This window comes from Melospiza georgiana, chromosome 10 (genome assembly GCF_028018845.1).
Source record: "Melospiza georgiana isolate bMelGeo1 chromosome 10, bMelGeo1.pri, whole genome shotgun sequence".
Taxonomy (NCBI): domain Eukaryota; kingdom Metazoa; phylum Chordata; class Aves; order Passeriformes; family Passerellidae; genus Melospiza; species Melospiza georgiana.
In genome coordinates, this window is record NC_080439.1 from 15582192 (window position 1) to 15600174 (window position 17983).

General features: G+C 40.6%; 1 protein-coding gene across 9 annotated transcripts in view; it reads right to left on the reverse strand.

Annotated features, from left to right (window-relative positions):
- The window catches only part of AGFG1 (ArfGAP with FG repeats 1), a 36292-nt gene extending 18309 nt beyond the window's left edge, over positions 1–17983 (reverse strand). For all 9 annotated transcript variants that reach the window (XM_058031567.1, XM_058031568.1, XM_058031570.1 and 6 more), the window contains exons 1-2: positions 17781–17983; positions 8889–8982 (exon numbers count right to left, since the gene is read on the reverse strand). In XM_058031567.1, the coding sequence (XP_057887550.1) occupies positions 8889–8982; positions 17781–17947 (261 nt within the window). In that variant the 5' untranslated portion in view covers positions 17948–17983. The remainder of the gene's footprint in view (positions 1–8888; positions 8983–17780) is intronic.

Sequence of the window (17983 nt, forward strand, 5' to 3'; positions counted from 1 at the left end):
CTTTAAACTTGCAGTGAATAGCCTGAAGTGAGCCAGCAGTAGTATTTCCATACTTAGATTTGTGAGTATAACTATCCAAGCAGCAGTCATATGATTGCTAGGAGGAAGAGAAGTCCTGCTTGTGGCTATTTACAGAATCTCTAGCAGCAGGAGTTGGTGGTGCTCAAATCTACAGTCCCTCCCCAGCCCCAACTTCAATATTGGAAAGAACATCAGGAAACACTGAAGAAAAGAAAAACTGGGCTCAATTTCAGACAAGCAGAAAGACAAATGTTACAACAGCCCCCACGTGATTCTGCACCCAGCCCTCTAACACTTGGGGCTCTACCATGATAATCAGTTTGCATCCAGCCTGAGATGTGCTGGCCAACGACAGAGGAAGCCTCCTCCCCCACCCATACCAGCCCATCCAATTACTTCTGCTTCTCCTGCCATCCAAAACAAGTCAGATCAAAGAAACTCATCACAATTACCAAGTCACTGCTACCATTGAGACCTAGAGATCAACTCACAGCAACAAACCACAACCCAGTTTTTCATGTTTCTCCCTCCCAGTTTTCTGCTTACTCTTCCCCTTGAAGTGCCTAAGCATTTGGAGTAAGGGGGGAAGAAAATCAAACAAAAAACCGTCACAACAACCAAACAAAAACCCCCAACAACAAACAATCCAAACAAAAAATACCACCACAGCTCCATGTCAATGTCTCAGGCCATCATGACCACTACAGGCAGTTTCTGTGAGGACTCAGAAAACAAGGTGCTGTGTGACTCCAGATCATTAGCAGCTACAGAGCCATAGTAGATCCAGTTCTATGAATATGCAAAGAGGAACGGAGGAGGACTGTGCTGAACAAACACCTGTTCGTTTAAAATGATGCAAGCTTCTTAAAGGCATCAGCTCTTGCCATTACACTGCAATTTCTGCAAACCTTCAGAAAACCTTTCAGGCTTCCAAAAGTGTTTCCTGGAGCAACTAATTCCTTCTAAATACCTAACCACAAAAGGAAGTAACAAGTGAAATATGCCTCAAGTCACTGCTCTAATTAATTTAAACAAACTGCCAGGCACTCTGTGCTCTTCTGCTGCTGGTAGCACAGAGAACAGTTTTACTAATGGGCAACCAATTTTATTACCAGTTTTATCAATGGATAACCACTAAGCCAAAGAGCCTACTTAGTCACACACACTTCAGCAAGACATTCTCATTGTACCAGTCTGACTGCAGGAGCTGTACAAAAGCAGTGTAAAACATTCACCACACCAAATGCAAATTAAATTCCACCTAGGTTTCTTAACCTAAAGAGTTATCAGAGGAAGTACAATTTCTTAAATGTTCTTAAAATGGACCAGTCTTAAACCAAAACCAGACACCCACAATAGATAAGAGTAGTCTGGATTAGTGGGAAGGATGGAAAGAAACCCTAAGATTGTACGTGGGTGTACAACATGACTGGAATACGAAGGGTAAATCACATCCTCATAAGGGCATTTCAGACCATGCTTATGCCAAAAAAAGGCTGTTTTGTCTTCCTACTACAGTTGGGCTTGATGATCTTAAAGGTTTTTTCCAACCTACACAATTGTGACTTAAGTCCTTTGGAAAGCTGTATCTTATGAAGTTTTAGACCCACACCAGAAAGCAGCATGGAAAGGCACATATTTCTGTCTGAACAGCACACAATGCTTTGAACATCAGCAGCCATTCCAAGCAGGCATTCAGAGAGCAATAAAAGGCTCGTTGTCTTCCCTTGTTTGCTGGTGACCTGTGTGCTCTGTCTAGTTATACTTCTGCTACCATCATCTGACTTGACAGGGATCCACAACACTGCATTGATTATGCTTCAAGTGAATCACAAAACAATTTTCAGCCATCTAAAAAAAACACAAATGGCAGAGAGCTGTGCAATACCACAGGATGAAATGAAAACTGAAAAATAAAATTTAAAAAATACTGTTGACAAAGACAGAACTCACATCATGTAATTGTGTTTTCTTGAAGTAGTTATCTGTCCAAAGTCATTTTAAAGTAAGTCACCAACAGTCCTGAATCTTGTGCAAAGAAAGGAGTTTGCTGTGAGAAATTTTTATTTTTGCCTTATTTTTATTGATCAGGTCATCACATTTTTTGTTTCAAAGCTATTCAAAAGTTACTCTTGTGACAAATATCAGGGAAACTTATGCCATACAACTTGCTGTTTATGGTGGGGGAAGATTACTCAGCATTTATACCTTTGGTACCCTGATTACTCCCTACTAATTCATCATCTGAACTGGATAGATGCCAAAAGATTCATTACAACAGCAATAAAAAACCAGCACAACTATAGAAAGATCAGACTGGCAACTTTAGTTGCCAACAGCTCACCACAAGCTTCAGTGCTATGTTCTGTCTGGCCCAGGAGCTGCCCAGGCAGGACACCTGAAGAGCAGAGTTACTCCCACAGTTACTCAGCACAGCCATGCACAGCATGTGCTCACTCTTGCAGGGCATTACTTGCATGGGAGCAGGGAGGAACTGCAAAAAGGCATCAAAGCAAATGTAAACCTGCACAAACCCAGGCCTTAAGCATGCAGTTACTCTACTAAACACAGTTTTCCTCTTATTTCAAACAAATTCACTATCTGAAAAAAAAAATCCAAGGAAGTAATTGTTCTCAATTTTAGGTAATTTGGAAAACATGTTTTGAGAAATTTGAATTTGATATCCCAAGGAGCATGTATTTCGAACCACCCCTCTAACAGCTCCATATATAAATCACACTTGCAGAGCTCATTCAGAAAATGCTACTGCTCAAGTTGTACGACACATCTTCAGTCCCATTTTAACAGAATTACTCATTCCTTTGCTTTTACAGGTAATATATGAACCATCATCCCAACTCACCACACAATTACACAACACTACTATTAAGGTAGTGGGCCTAAAAATTCTATGACTTTCTGAAATCCTTCTACATTGCACCATCGCATTGGGAATACTCTGGTTCAGCCATTTAATATTAATATTGTTCTTTCTGCAACAGCAGCACAAATAAGCCTGTGCTCAAAAGCTCTGTTTATTTGCTTAAAGTTTTTGCTATACTCCTCCTTTGATAATCACAGCTCTATCAAATAAAATGCTCTGCTTAGAGAAGAGTCTGACAAGCTGGAGCCAAGAGTAAACATTCAAGTTATGTGGAAGCCCCTAGAAACAGTGGAATATATCCAACAATCCATAATCATTGTCCACTGTCCCTGAAAAGTATAATTAGTCCATGTCCCACTGGTTCACCAACAGAGCAGGGGAAAAAAAAAAGGAGAGCATTGAAGTCAGAATGACTAAGCATATGCAGCATTTGAAAGTCTACTTTTGTTGAAGGCTTGACAGAAGCAATACTTTGAAGTTTTGCCCCTACTACACGCTGGGGGCTGCAAAAATCAAGACAAAGCAAAGTTTTACCTTCACATAACAATAAGTAGATACCAAGATTCAGCAGTTGTCTTCATGGAATTTAAGGATTCATGAGAATCCCTTTACAACTGCTTTGGGAAGGATAGTACCTGTCCTCTGCCAACAAGCTCCAGTCCTGCAAGGGATGTCATTAGACACTTGGCAACCAGATACTGGGACATTCAGAATTAGATCAGCAAGTACAGCATGAAGTAAAGAGGGAAAGAGAATCACAACCAGCATCAACCTACTCACCCTGACCTAGATAAAAACCCAGGAGGTAGCAAGGCAGAAACTGTGAGTTTCTGTAACTTAAATATATCATTGAAAGGAGAAATTGGGCCAAGTGCATATTGTATGTTATAATAAAGCCTTTACCTATATTTATCTTCACTGCATTGGTTTCCCTGAATATGCACTCCACAGCTATTCCATCTGAGACTGTTTTCCCCAGAGTAATTATATTTTCCATACATTGGGTTTTCCATACCATATTTACATTTATAGCCCTGCACTTTGAGAAATTACCTTTGTTTTCAGCTTTGACAGAAAGCAACAAAGAGCACATCCCATTCAGTGCACATCTGGCACACTACAAAGTTAATCAGAAAGGTTTCTGGTTTAAAACCCAGCCTCCAGTTACATTTCATGCTTTCAGGAGTTCCAAGAAGAGTTCTAATACTAAAAGGAAAGTACATGTACCTGTTTTCCACAGAAGTTTAGCTTCTTTTTTGCTTTATATTTGTTCACATGTTTTGGGGTTTTTTCCTGTGTGCTTTTAGAGTTGGGCAAGGAGGAAAGAACAGGCCTACTAAAAAACTGTTAATTAAGAATAAGCACTATCCACTAAATTTTGCAGAAACACTGAGAATCTGAGACTTCAGTTATTTCTATTCCAGTGCTTTGTATTTCAACTACCAAACAAAGCTCTGCCATGTTATAACTATTTCACTGATAGAGATCTCCAGTGTGTGGGGAAAGGCGGATATGGGAGAGACAAAGGCCTTCTGCTTACACAACACACTGAGCCACCACACTTCAGAAACTCCTCTTAGCACAGCTGTGCTAGTCAGGAAGAATAAAAATTCAGTCAGGCCAGCAAAGTTAAGTTCTTGCTCATTAAGCCTCCTGCTCCTGTATGTGATGAAGGCAGCAAGGCAAGGAAAAGCTCTCACAGGACACATGCTTGTGTTGATAGGAGCTGCACTTCAACCTAGGAAAAAGCACACTACTTGACCTGCAACACTTCTGGAGACCCAGACATACCACTGCATAGGAAGATTACATGTGTCAGTCTAGTTTAAAAAGCTCTAACAAGATAATACCTTTCAGGAGGCTGGTAAATGCCAAATTAGATTTCTTCTTCTCCCCATCCCTGCCAATAAAATATCCTCAGTTATGCACCAAATATAATGCTGGCAGTGCAAAGAGCTGCACATTACCACACAACAAAGCTATGTTCCAAAACATAACACCCTACAGGAAGAAAGATTTGGAAACAGTTTCTTTATGTAAGCAAGTTATAGCTTTGTTTAGTAATCCTGCACTTCTCATGTCAATATTATTCATTAATGTCTGTAGGTTAAAAGAATTTTATACTGCCAGAGTACTAATTTCAAAGGCAGTTTGGGTCCAGAAGTGATAGTGGTTTCATAAGCAGAGTGAAGGCAGTAAATCCAGCTAACAAAGACATTATTCTCCACACAATCAGCTCATGGATCTGTGTATGGTATTAGCAGAACCAGCAATGTACTCCAAGGACACCTGAGTGCACAGCTCCTGCTGTCAGCACTCATCAGCTCCAGCTCAGGACTGCTCCTTTCTCTCCAGGGTGTCCAGGCCACATTCCACACTAAAGGAGATTCTAGGGAAGCATTCTGGTCTGACCTAACACCAGCTCTGAACCAGGCTCAGACTGCTGCCAGTTCTGCAAGAGTGCAGGAAACAGGCACTTGCACAGGTGCTACTGAGAGTCAGGAAAACTGGCACCAAAATTCAGCACTATTAAAATAACTCCAAGCAGCTGAGCATACCTTCATGTATTCTGCTCAGGTAAACATGGTCTTTGCCCCAGTGTAGCAGAAATTTTCTAAATCCAAGACCATCAAAATTTTGTTCTTCAACCACATGCAAATTAGAATGGGTTATTTGGAAAGGTTATAAAATATCTGTCATCTTTCAAAAGGGTAGGAGAAAAATTAACTCTGTAACTGGTTTGCCTCATAATACTATTCTTCATCTTAGAAGAAAAGTTTCTGAATAAATAGTCACAGCTATAATGGCAACAGGAGATTAGCACCACCTCCACTTTCTTCAAACAGCAAGTTCACTTCCTACTACCACTGCACTACTGAATCAGAGGCCAAATCAGCACCAGCATCATTTGAGGATGAGTATTCAAACAGACACATCTCCATTTCACTCTCTCCTCATTATTCCTAAGGAGAAAATGTGAAAATACCTCACACTGCTCTTCATGAAGACAGCAAGGAGACAAAAAACCCTACCCAGTGATTCAGAACTGCCTTTATCCTTCAAAAGGATTTCAGAAGGCACTTGAGGAATGTCAGCTGGAAGATGCCTCCATTTCTTGCTACAGTGACCTAATCCCAACATAAGCACAACTGGAGACTGCTCAGCTGTTTATACCTCCAGATGAGTCAGCAACACCAAAATATAGGTGTCTTCTAATACAGTATAAGGATTCAAAACTTTGAAGCAGTAAAAGCTCATTAAAAATAATTTAATAATTTTCAAGCTACCTGTGCCAGAAATTTTTTAGAATGTGCACATGTGGAGAAGAGGATGGTGCCTCACCTAAGGAAGAGCTGCTCTGCATAATCTCTCCCTGAAGCAGCTGCTTTGCAGAAGCCTTTCAGTAACTGAATGTTTCACCCATGTGTGCCACAAAGAGGGACATTTACAACAACTGGGGAAAAGCTGGTATTTAAAATATTATGAAGCATTTTGGGGTTTCTTCTTTGTTTAGTTTGGGTGGTTGGGTTGTTTTAGAGGACTTCAACCTCAAACAGCACACTGACCTTATAAATACCCTTTAAATGAGAGTGGAAAATTACTTTCTTTAAGAACAACTCAGCACCTTAACTATTTTATCTCATGGAAGTTTTCTTGCTATTTTACTTTGTATTCAGAACAAGATCCCTATTGTACCAGCATGACCTACTCATCTGGAAGCAAGAAAGGTTATCACAGAGGCCTGAGCCATGCTGGAGAAAGACTAGAACAAGAAAGTTGGAATGAAAGTATTTTAGAAGTTACAGAAAAATGGAAGTTAAACATGATAGATTGCCAAAAAAGTTGAGCTTCTTTTTAAATGTACTGCTGTAAAATTATTATAACTGTTGATATTACAACATTGGACAACTCCATGTTTGAAAAGTCTAATTTCAGGCGATTTCCTTTCTTCCAAAAGCCTCCTATGCTGAACAGTAAGCTAAGCAGAAAAATGGGGGGTTTTTGTCAGATGAACTTCCTCTGTCCAATACATTATCTTATCTACAGATAAGTATTCCAAAGTCCAATACTAACAAGAGAAAGCAAAATGCCTATTTAACTACTGCAACATAAAGTACAACAACATGTTTAACTATGTTTTAAGCTTCTAACAGTGTTTAAAACAATAATAATTTCTGTTCAATATTTGAGCATTCCTAAAAATGTACCATCAGCACTTACAGTGCGTCTATTCAGTTCTTTTTAAGATTAAAGCAATAATCAACAACCTAAAACTAAACTCAGAAGGACATTTTCATTCAGGAGGCAGCTCATTTAAATCATTACAATTCTTTAATTAGAGTACTACAAGCACAAAGACCTCTGCTTTAGAAACAGAGTAGCACTGCAGAGGTCTGTGGTTGTTTTAATGTCAATAATAAACTATGTATCAACTGAATCATTAAGATTAGCAGACTAGTCATGGCTATGTGAAGGACAGCCACACTAATCAGTTGAGAAGGGATCACTTAAGGTTCCAGATCAGGATCAGTGAAAACAAACTCAAAGCCATCTCTAGACATAGCAAGTTTAGTAAGAAATGAAATTAAAACAAATACAGGGAGGGAGCTACAAACACATGTTTTCCTTTACACTTTGTGAAGCTTAAAGCAAAACTGAAGTTTACAATCTAATCTTATGGAAAGAGCCTCCAACACACTCTATGTGAATCCACAGATGATTGTTTCTTAAATTTCCTTATGCAAAAAGTCAGTAATACTGACTAATATATGCTCTATACATATACACACACATATGCAATGCTCTACAGTTTTAAAAAGCCCAACCAACCTAAGCCATCAAGAGTATTTTATAAGATCTGGGAGAGTTCAGGCCTTGTTCTAGCTCTGTCTAAAGGAATCAGCCACTAACAGTCATTTCAACAAATAACACATGTTTACCAGGGCAGAAAAAGAAATTACTACTTCTGTTTTCATTCTTCAACCTGACAGTTATGAATGGACCAACTTTAAGAAAGTTAAGTATCAGCATTTTACTGAATGATGGGATTTATCCTCACAAAGCTTCACAAAAGCACACTAATAAAACACACTCTAGCCTACAATCAATAGTTCTACTAGACAGGGTACAGATGCAATCAATGTGAAGCAGAACCTTATCTAGTTTGAACAGAGGCAAAATCTGCCTCTAAAATCCTCAAGGCTCCAGCATGTTATTAAAACACAAACTACACCCTCAAACTGAAGTCAGCAATAGCCACATCCAGGGATCAACACCTCCATGTATTCCCACAGAGTCAATCCAACATCTATCTCAGATTTTTCCTCCTATTAAAAGGAACAAAAAGTCAGTATGCTAGAACTTGTCACTTTCAAAGCTGCCACAAACTACTCACTAGATAACAATTTCTCTCTTTCCTCCCTCTGTCCAAGAACATTCAATATGGATAGACTTTAACACACATACACAATTATATGTATATACTTTTATTAAGTATTTAAATTATTATTAATTATAAATTAATTCTTTATTATTATTTTATTAAGTACTAAAACTACTAGAAGACTTTCTGATACCAAGTGTGAAGAAATACAGCTAAAAGCTGCACTTTTTTATTTATTTTTGGCACAGTACACTCTTTCAGGAAATACTGCTGCAGTCAGTTTCAAGTTCTGAGCTTACAGGGGAAAAAAAAAAGTGGCTGCATATTGCCTTATGCAAACTCAAAAGGAAACCCAATTCAGAAATACTGATCATGTGAATCTGGATTGTCTGGGTTGGGCAATAACATTATGATGATCAGCTACCCAATGAAATAAGCTCTTCAGAAGTCTCATTTCAAATTATGTTGGCTTCAAAAGACTTCTGTCTAGCTTTTGCCAAAAAAAAAATCCAAACAAAAAATCCTAAGTTTTATTTAAGTAGTGTTTTCAACCTTAATACTAAAGTGCCAAACCCACTTTATTCTCCAAATTACACTTACTTCGTTTCCATGTTTCTGCAGAAATTCTATTTCCTGTTGTGTGAACGTAGTCATTGAAATTGACTTCACTCTGTGGGGTGGATTCAAGCCCCGCCTGAAAGAAGAAAGAGGTATTCAGCACTTGGGAAATTTGTCACCATACAATCACGTTTAACACTACAGCTAGAAGTCAGACAGTTTTAAAATCAGGAGCCATCTCTGTAAAGCACACTCATTCTTGGTACTGCCATACAACTTAAGGCTGTGTAAGCTCTTCTCAAGTAACATTCAGTATACAAAGCTGAGTAACAGAACTTCAGGGGAGACCAATATTCACAACTGCTCATGCAAAATAACTCAGGCACTTTCTATGCAAATTTAAGAAAACAAAATTAAGACTTTTTTTTAAAATCCTAATCTGCTTCACCCTTGCCTCTACCTTTTGTCTCTCACTCTCGGGTTTCTTGGTTGTAGTTTCCTTTTCCTCCAACTCTTTCCACACTTTGATCTCTTATTACAGCTTCTACACAGTAACTAGATTTCTTCAAGCTAAACTGCTCAGCTCAGTATTTTTCTCTTGCTTTAACCTACATTTCCTGTTTCCTCACAGCATATTTTTATAGTTTACTTTTTGCCCCTGAGAACTCACAGGGGCTTACTCCTCCTCCTGAACACTACTGAAGTAGCCAGAACAAAAGCAAAATGACACAGGCTTTAGTGCGCTGTCACATGAGATCCCACTGCTCATGCCACAGCTCAAACGTGAGCAGCCCTGCCTGAAGCCCAGACTGGCAGCACTCTCACATCCGTGCCAGGCTGCCACAGCAGGGCCAGCAGCACACCAGGCATTTGTGCTGCCACAGCCTGACACTGCCAAACGCAGCTCAGCCACAGCCTGCGAGCACACACAGAAAACATGCTGAGCAACAGCACCAGGGTAAGCAAAGCTTGCTTTCTTTTCCAACTCCTCCTTTAAACACATGCTAGCTACTGCTGCTTTTGCCCACAACTGCTTCCAGTCAGAGCCAAGCTGTGCTTTGCCCAGTGGATGCAAGAACATCCCATCCCACAGGCGCCAAGCACTGCAGACACTCACCCAGGCAGTACCAGTTCAACACTCAGGTTAATCAGGCCTGGATTTCTGAAATACCATCTTAAAAAACAATTCATATACACTAACCATGAGACATCAAAGCACACAAAAAGCTTTCCAGGGATGCAATGCAGGCCTAACAAATCACTAAGAAAATCAACTGTATTGGTTCTATTTGTCCCTACACTTTTAATTCTAAATTTGGTACAGACTGCTTTTAAGAAAAAAGAAAAAACACAACAAAAAAACACTGACATCTAATTTAGGACAGCCAGTAGATTTCTTAAAACTCCATGATTATCTCAAGAACATTAGCTATAAATTAAATTGTTATCCATCAGAACAGCCTATGACAAAAATCTGATATTCCAAATATTAATTTTAAATTCAACTTTGGCAGAAAAATTTTAGCACTTCAAGTTTTCCAAGTAAGTCTAATGGGAAAAATACTGTTGTGCATCCACACCTAAATTTAAGTGCACCTGTAAGACAATTCTGATCCTGTTTTAAAGAATTCCACATTTTTAATCAGAAGTTGAATATGACTTAGAACACTAAGCAGTAACATTTTAGCCTAAGTTTCATGAGCAAACAAATCTGAGATAATTACTGTTTGAAAGACTTGGATAAACAATTAATTGTATTTTGCTAAGAAATGCAGTCATTTTGAATACCTTAAAAGCAGAAGTCATTTCCAAACCTAGAGGCATATGAAAATTTGTTTCACAGAATACCATTTGCTTCAGCAAACTTTTGAAATCAGAGCAGCTGACATTCGACTCCACAGTTCAGCACCTTGACAAGGTAGAAGTTTCACTGAAATTGGTGAGAGAGGTTTTATGATAGTTGATTAAACTATCTTCTCTCAAAATATTTAAATCTCTTGGTAAATTAAAGCTACTAATTTAACATCTTTCATCTAGCTGTATCATCTACACCACAAATAAACTACATTTATTAAAATACTATAATATTATCTGAGGTTTTTTTTAAACTAAGTACTGATTTTAAGATGATGTAATTTAAAAGAAACCTGTAGGAGTTCTGTGCAGTTAAAATTCATTGTTTCAGAGCCGGTGCTAGGATTAGGTTTTGCTTACTTTTGGCTTTTAAAAGAAACACCTTCTCAGTCTGTGCATGCAAGTAATTACACTTCACTAAATGGCACTTGTAGCATCACATATTGAGTGACAGCACAGAAACAAAGCTGGCATCCACTTGGCACTTCACACAGATCTACCTGCTCCATCAAATGTTATATGACAATTACTGTCCCCTGCTTTTACAGTAAGTATAAAAGCAGTTCTGTCTGCCTTAGTCTGTTCAATTTACTCTCCTCCTAGTAATTACAATAGCAGCACAGTTAGGTAGTTGTAAACTATTTAATGGCTATTTAAAAGCCAGAGCTATTCACTAACACATTCACGTGTTTCTCAGCACAGGCAGTGTATCTCAACTTTCCCACTAGCTCCTGCTGGAAATTCCTTTTTGCAGTTAGTACGGTTTAAGTGCTCTGTTGTACCTGTGTTTGCAATTTCAAGGCACTGCACAAGTTCTCTAAGACTTACCTACTCTACACTGATCTACCAGGGCTCTTTAGAGCATTTTCAGCAGCAAACACTGACATCTTCAGTATCTTCAGCTCTATTAAGCAGCAATATTAAGTGTGGTTGAGGCCTACATAAGATTTTGTTAAATCTCACCAGAGACTTCCTCCATGCCTCTCTCTCCAGTGAAGAGTTCAGACATATAAGGTTTCCTGCTATACACACTATATCCACATGGGATAAGAGGAATTCACATTTCTCTTACACCATCCTGCTAAAAGAAGGAAGACATCCTCCCTAAAGATCAGATCACCACACAGAGGTGTCAGATGTCTGGCAGGATGAAAGAGAGCACGGCACCACGTCCAGTGGTCCAGGGGTATTGGAAATTCTGAACAAAACTTTAACAGCCATAATCTAAAGTAAACTATAAAGCTGCAATACTGTACACTCAAGTATTTATGTCCATTGAATATGGCAAAGGATGCAGGGAACCTATGTAAAGCTTCCTCTTAAGCTAAAGCAGCCTAAGAAATCAGCCCAAAACAAGGAATTCAAGACAAGAAGCTGCACGCAAGCATAGCCCAAGCATTATCTTCCTTACAAAAATTACTTTGATTCTACCATTAGAACAGCAAACTATTTTTTTATGATTTCTAACTAACATGCATGAATGGCCTGGAATTTCCCTAAAACAGAGAAGTTGTGCAATTTTTGAAACAAGATTCAAGGACCAACCCTTCCTTACCTTACAGAGACTATTTAATGACCCAAATGATTCACAAACACCTCATCTACATATGGGGGAAGCTTATTGGTAGACAGCCAAGTACAATTATCCCTTAAGAGGAATTACCAAATCTCCTTTTTCACAGGAAAAATGTTTCTTTCCTTGTATTTGACAAGTGTTTCACACAGTTCCACTGCTTTATGGTACTCCGTATTTAACAGGGGACAGAATGGATTACAGCCCCTTAGTGCAAATTATCCATGCCTAAATTTAAATTGATCCCGAACAAGTATTTGCAACCTGCCCCTGTGCAGCAGCAGCAGTTACTCCCTTCCCTACAACAGAGCTCCTGGGGAAGGCAGCAACCAAACGCCACCTCAGCACTTACACCAGACTGCAGCTCTCTCCTCCCAAGAGGCCCCGGGGAAGGATGACAGAGTAAGACAATTCTGCCATCTGCACTTATCCAGCACACCAGAGCTAGAACATCCCACACAGAGATCCCACTCATCACTGCCAACTTCTTCACGCTCAGCAAGGATTATTTCTGTGGAAGAGCACTGTGACCAGAGACTGCAGCCCCGAGAGTCTCCTCCACTGACCCTCACTGAGTCACAGCTCAGCGCAGGGGCAGCTTCGGAGAACATGAGACCTCTGTTCTCCAGAGGGCATTGTTAAACTGCTGCTCTCACAAACAAAGGAAGCTTTAAGGCCACTGACACAGGATTCTGCAGTCTGGCAGTTGAAACATTAAACATTCAAAACACAGTCAACAAGCAGTGGATATTTGTTTCTAACATAATTTAGCGGCAAATTATAGTTGAACTTGTGATTGTTGGCAGAGCGGCCGACTGCAAAGGCTAAGGCTGGGAGGGGAGAAAAATGTGAAGAGTGAGCTCTGGCAGAACAGAGGGTCCCTTTCGAGGGAGGAATGGTGGGCAGATGGCTGCTCAACGCTGCTCATGGCCCCTGGATCAGATTCTAACACCATCTCGAACCTAAGCCAGCAAAATGTGAGCCCCTAAAATGCAGGAAGTTAAAGAGGCAAGTCAAATACCGAGCCATCACAGAGCACCCCACACACCCAGATGTCCAGAAAACAAGCACCAGAAAACCCAGTGTGACAGCATTCATTATTTCTGTGCTACTGTAATTAGCAAAAAGGAATATAAGCAGCACTGGCCATTCCTGATACTTGTAGACCTCCCTGGAGACCCTCCGCCATCTCACAAGCTCATTTATTTTTAATAGCAGACGACTCATACACACATTTTGAAGCAGAGTTAATATTATTTTAGGTTTTTTCTTAATAAATAACCAAACATTCTTTTTGAACTGCACAGTGTTCAATGTGGTATAAACACATTTCCTTTGCTCTCCTGCCTTGCAACTGAAAACACAAAAAATATCCCTAAAAAAATATATTTACACATACACAGAGGCCCAGGACACATGGAGTCATTTTCCAAACAGGCTCCAAAGGGAAAAAAGGACTGCAAAGTCATGCTAACTCAATCACTTTCACTCTAGCACTGTTTATTTAGACTCTTAAAATTTCTGCTAAACTTATTCTAGGTAAAGAACAATAACTTATCACCACTGCACAGAGATGTTATCATTTGTTACTATTCCATCAGCCATCAAATACTTCTATCTGGCTAATACAGAAGTCCCCTACCCATGAAAATTTTAAATTTAAAATTTCAACTTGGAGCATTACAAGTAGCCAGAAGAAGGTCAACAGTTGTAAAAAATTAGCATAAAAGGGCTTTAGCATTTCTCAAAGTACCTATTATGCTCTAAACATTCCTTGTTGCTGAACAAGATACTTCCAAAATAAGTTGGGAGGGAGTTAAGAGAGAAAGGATAGGAGTACCTTAATTATCACATCAGCAGATACAAAAAAGAGTCAAGATTAAAATAAAAAATTATATAATTCAAAACATGTGCAAGCAGACTGTTAAACAGGGATATTTTCTGTTGGTGAATTGAAAAACATGTTCTTTTTATCAAAGTTGGGAGCGGGCTGGCTGCGAGTGCTCCAGAAGCACTTGAAAGCAGAGATGCACAGACAGCTGAGATACAAGGCAGGGAGGCATTTGATAAGACAAAGGGAAGGATGTCACTGTCAGCAGGCCACATGGGAGCATCCAGGAAAACAATAGTCATAGCTACCAACACAATCCTTGGAATCAAAGGACTTCTGTCAAACCAAAATAATCTCCCTGCCAACATCTCCCAAGATGCAGGTTTGCTGTAATAAAGAGAAATTTTCCTGTGGTGTATGACTGTAATCTTGACCTGAGCAACTGCTCCTCCAGAGCACCTCCTCCCACTCTCAGGGCAGAAATTGTGTAGAATTCCAGATATCTTAGATTCTTGTACAACACCAAAAACTTGAGTTACCTTGTGTGATGCTAGCACACTTTTTTTGCCCACATGAAGAATTTAAACACAAGGGACAAGTGGAACTATTTTAAGAGGAAGCAAATTCACACCACTGTGCATGAACTTTCTCCTGCATGCACCATTTTACACAGCAAAACTTCTGCTCTGCTAAGCCTGGTCTGACCCAGTCACTTAAACCCCAGGTACTATGGAAAAAACCTCCTGTCACCCACACTTCTGACTTGACAAGACTCACCCTTCAACATTAAGTCAGAAACAGATCTTTTTAGCAAAGCCACTAGCTCTGTCACTGTTTTTAGCAGTGTATGAAAAAGCTAGACACACTATTTTGGGAAACAGTAGAGAGAATAGTAGGTTTTAAAAGCTAAATCTAGTAATACATAGCATCACTCTTTTGATAGACATGAAATACTTTAAGGAAATTCAGGATGGATCCAGAATTAAGATTTTGGATGCAACTAGACAGTCCTTGCCAGGACAATGAACAAACACTTCAGAAAACTAGTAAAAAAGTTATACTACAGTTTTAAAGAGCTTAGAGTTAACTGTAGCTAGAATAACATGCTTATTTAAGATGATACTGATGTTAGCAATCACTTTTAGTTAATTGAGAAACCTTTCTGAAGGAGACTTTTTAATCTAGTATTTAAATCTTGCATTGAGCGCTTCATACTTGAAAAAACTGGTCTACCTGACTTCAAGAATACTTCCTGTACCCGATTAGAAAAAAATAATTAAAACAAGAAGCAATGCAAGTCATTCACATAGCATATAAACAAGATAAAGTACTAAGATTGTTAAAACCTTACAGTAAAGCAAGTACTATGAGGCAGAACACAAACAGCCATTAAGAACTCCAAAAGCAGCAGTACTTTTATAATTGCCATTATGTTGTTTGTTCCCAAGTCGTTTCCCCACACAGTGAAATTCTACAGTGAAAAGTGTTTGGAAATAAACAAGTTGTTTGAAGAACTGTTCTCATGGAAGTGTTAAAAATAAGTTTCCAGTTATGAAACAGACATGACCTACACCAAGTCTCATCACTAACAAATAAACGCCACTGGCTAGGCCATGAGGTGTTAACCAATATATATGATCCTGCACACACAACTTATGGAAGTTTTTCCAAGTTGACATGAAAGAATGAGTCCAAATTTATTTCAGAGGGAAACTAAGTCCTCTTAATAGTCATTTACTCCAGCTATAAGTGTAGGTGTTACTAGCTGTAAGAACCAAACATAGAGTTTGTAGTTGCTTTTTTGCAGCAAGACAAAAACACTGCATATTTAGAATGAAAAAACCATTTGTGTTTCATTGGAATACCAATACATTAACCATGTTTTTGCAGACAGTCTTCCTCCTTTAAGCATGGTAACATCCAAGTGATGGCCAACACCAAGTGCAGCTGTCCCCTGCTTACGAGCTGTTTCACTGCCTGTACATCCTTTTGGTTGCTGTAAATTGGACTATGTCAGTAGTCCCAACCTCCCAGCCAACAGATAAAAGGAACAGACTCTTCTGAACCCACGCTAAGCATCTCAGCAGCATTCACAACATACTTGCCTATTAAGGTTAAGAAGCCCAAAAAATAAAGACAAACACTCTCGTGGTGCAGCTTTACCACACTTTCAGTCTAACCCAGTAAGAACATGTGCAACCATTAAATAAGCTCAGTGCAGTAGCTTAAAATAGTTTCACATGCCAGCACAAATAACAGTTTGCTAAGAGAGCAAACAATAGCCAGAGCTGGCTGACTGAGTGGCATGTTCGTGTGAAAACCTAGAGTCTCTTTTCAATTTCACAACCTGAATGTATTTTCTGTATTTGCATCAAGTCTGTTCAGAAGCCTACATAAAGTAGAAGAACTCCAAGTCTAATTAGCTGTCTATTAGTATAAAAGGCAGTTTGTTCCATGTAAATTCAGCAAAGAACTAATATATTTGCTTTGCATTTCAACATAATTACTAACTTTGTTCTAAAACACAAGACCTTACTTGGAAGGGATGTTTGGGGTAGTAAGGAGACAGAAATTAGTTCAGGCTCCTGAATGCTTTTTAGAAACACCAGTCTGTATCCTCTGACATACTATTTATTACTTCTTTGGTTACTCTGATTCTGCTCCATTCCATTGCCACAATGCAACAGAATCATATGAAAGCAAACGGATATAGCTAAGGAAAAAGCAGCACTGAAGACTCCCAAATTATGGATATGTGGTGAAATTCACAACTGACTGACCTCAACTCTTAGTTTCATACACACTATCTCTGGGAAGGATGGGTGGAAAAGGGAGGAGTAGTAGAAAGGCCCATACAGGAATGAGGAACAGGAAAAATGCAATCACTTTATCAGAGCCAATCCCTTTCCCAGGTTTATATATATAGCTTGTAGGAAATAGTCGATGTAAAGTCAAAAAACCCCAGCCAGCTTCTACTTTTCTGATCAAGCCTCTTAAACCATTGGGCCTAGAGTTCGACTGAGACAGAGCTTAAACGGTTGTCTTACAAACTATCACCAAGCAGAACTCGATGCACATAAAACCATGCTGGTGGTTTAACTTAACGTTTAAGTAATATCTGTAAACGCATTCACGACAGGGTTAGTATCCCCGCATCTTCAAGGCTATCATGACAGTGAACTGCTAAGCCACGTGCTCCTTCCCTTTCCACAAGTATTGTCGCACACTTGCTTCATTAACCACCCTCCGACACTTCCGTGGGGCGGCGGTGCTCGGGCTGCCCGTGCGCGCTCCCCGTACGTGCCGGAGGAGCCTCCCCAGGACCACCTCGGGGCCGCGGGGCTGCCGTGCGCCCCAGCGCCGCACACCCTGCCCTGCCAGCGGCGGCCACCTCCGCACCGGGGGCTCCGACGGGGATTTCCAGCGAACGCGCCCGGGAAAGCCTCCCGACGGCCTCCCTCCCTTCCCCGGGAGAGCCCCCTGCCCGCTGCCCTCCGACGTGGCCGAGCGGCAACAGGAAGGGCGAGCGCGGGGGGAGCGGCGGCGCTGCGAGAGCCGCGGCGGGGCTGCACCGCCCGGCCGCCGCCGCCCTGCGGACGCGTGCCCCGGCGGCCGGGGGCGGAGGTCACCGCTGCCGGGGGGATGGAGCCGGCGGTCCCCTCCCGCACTCACTCACAGGATGCCGGAGCAGGAGGTGCACACGAAGCTGCCCACGGTCATGTCGGTGTAGGTGGGGCCCCGCTGGTCGCAGTCGAAGCACTTGCGGTTGGGCGGGAGGCTGCTCATCTCCCGCAGCAGCTTCAGGTGCTTCTCCTCCTGCTTCCGCTTGGCGCTCGCGGCCATGGCCCCGCCGGCGAGGGACGGCCCGGCACGGCGCCG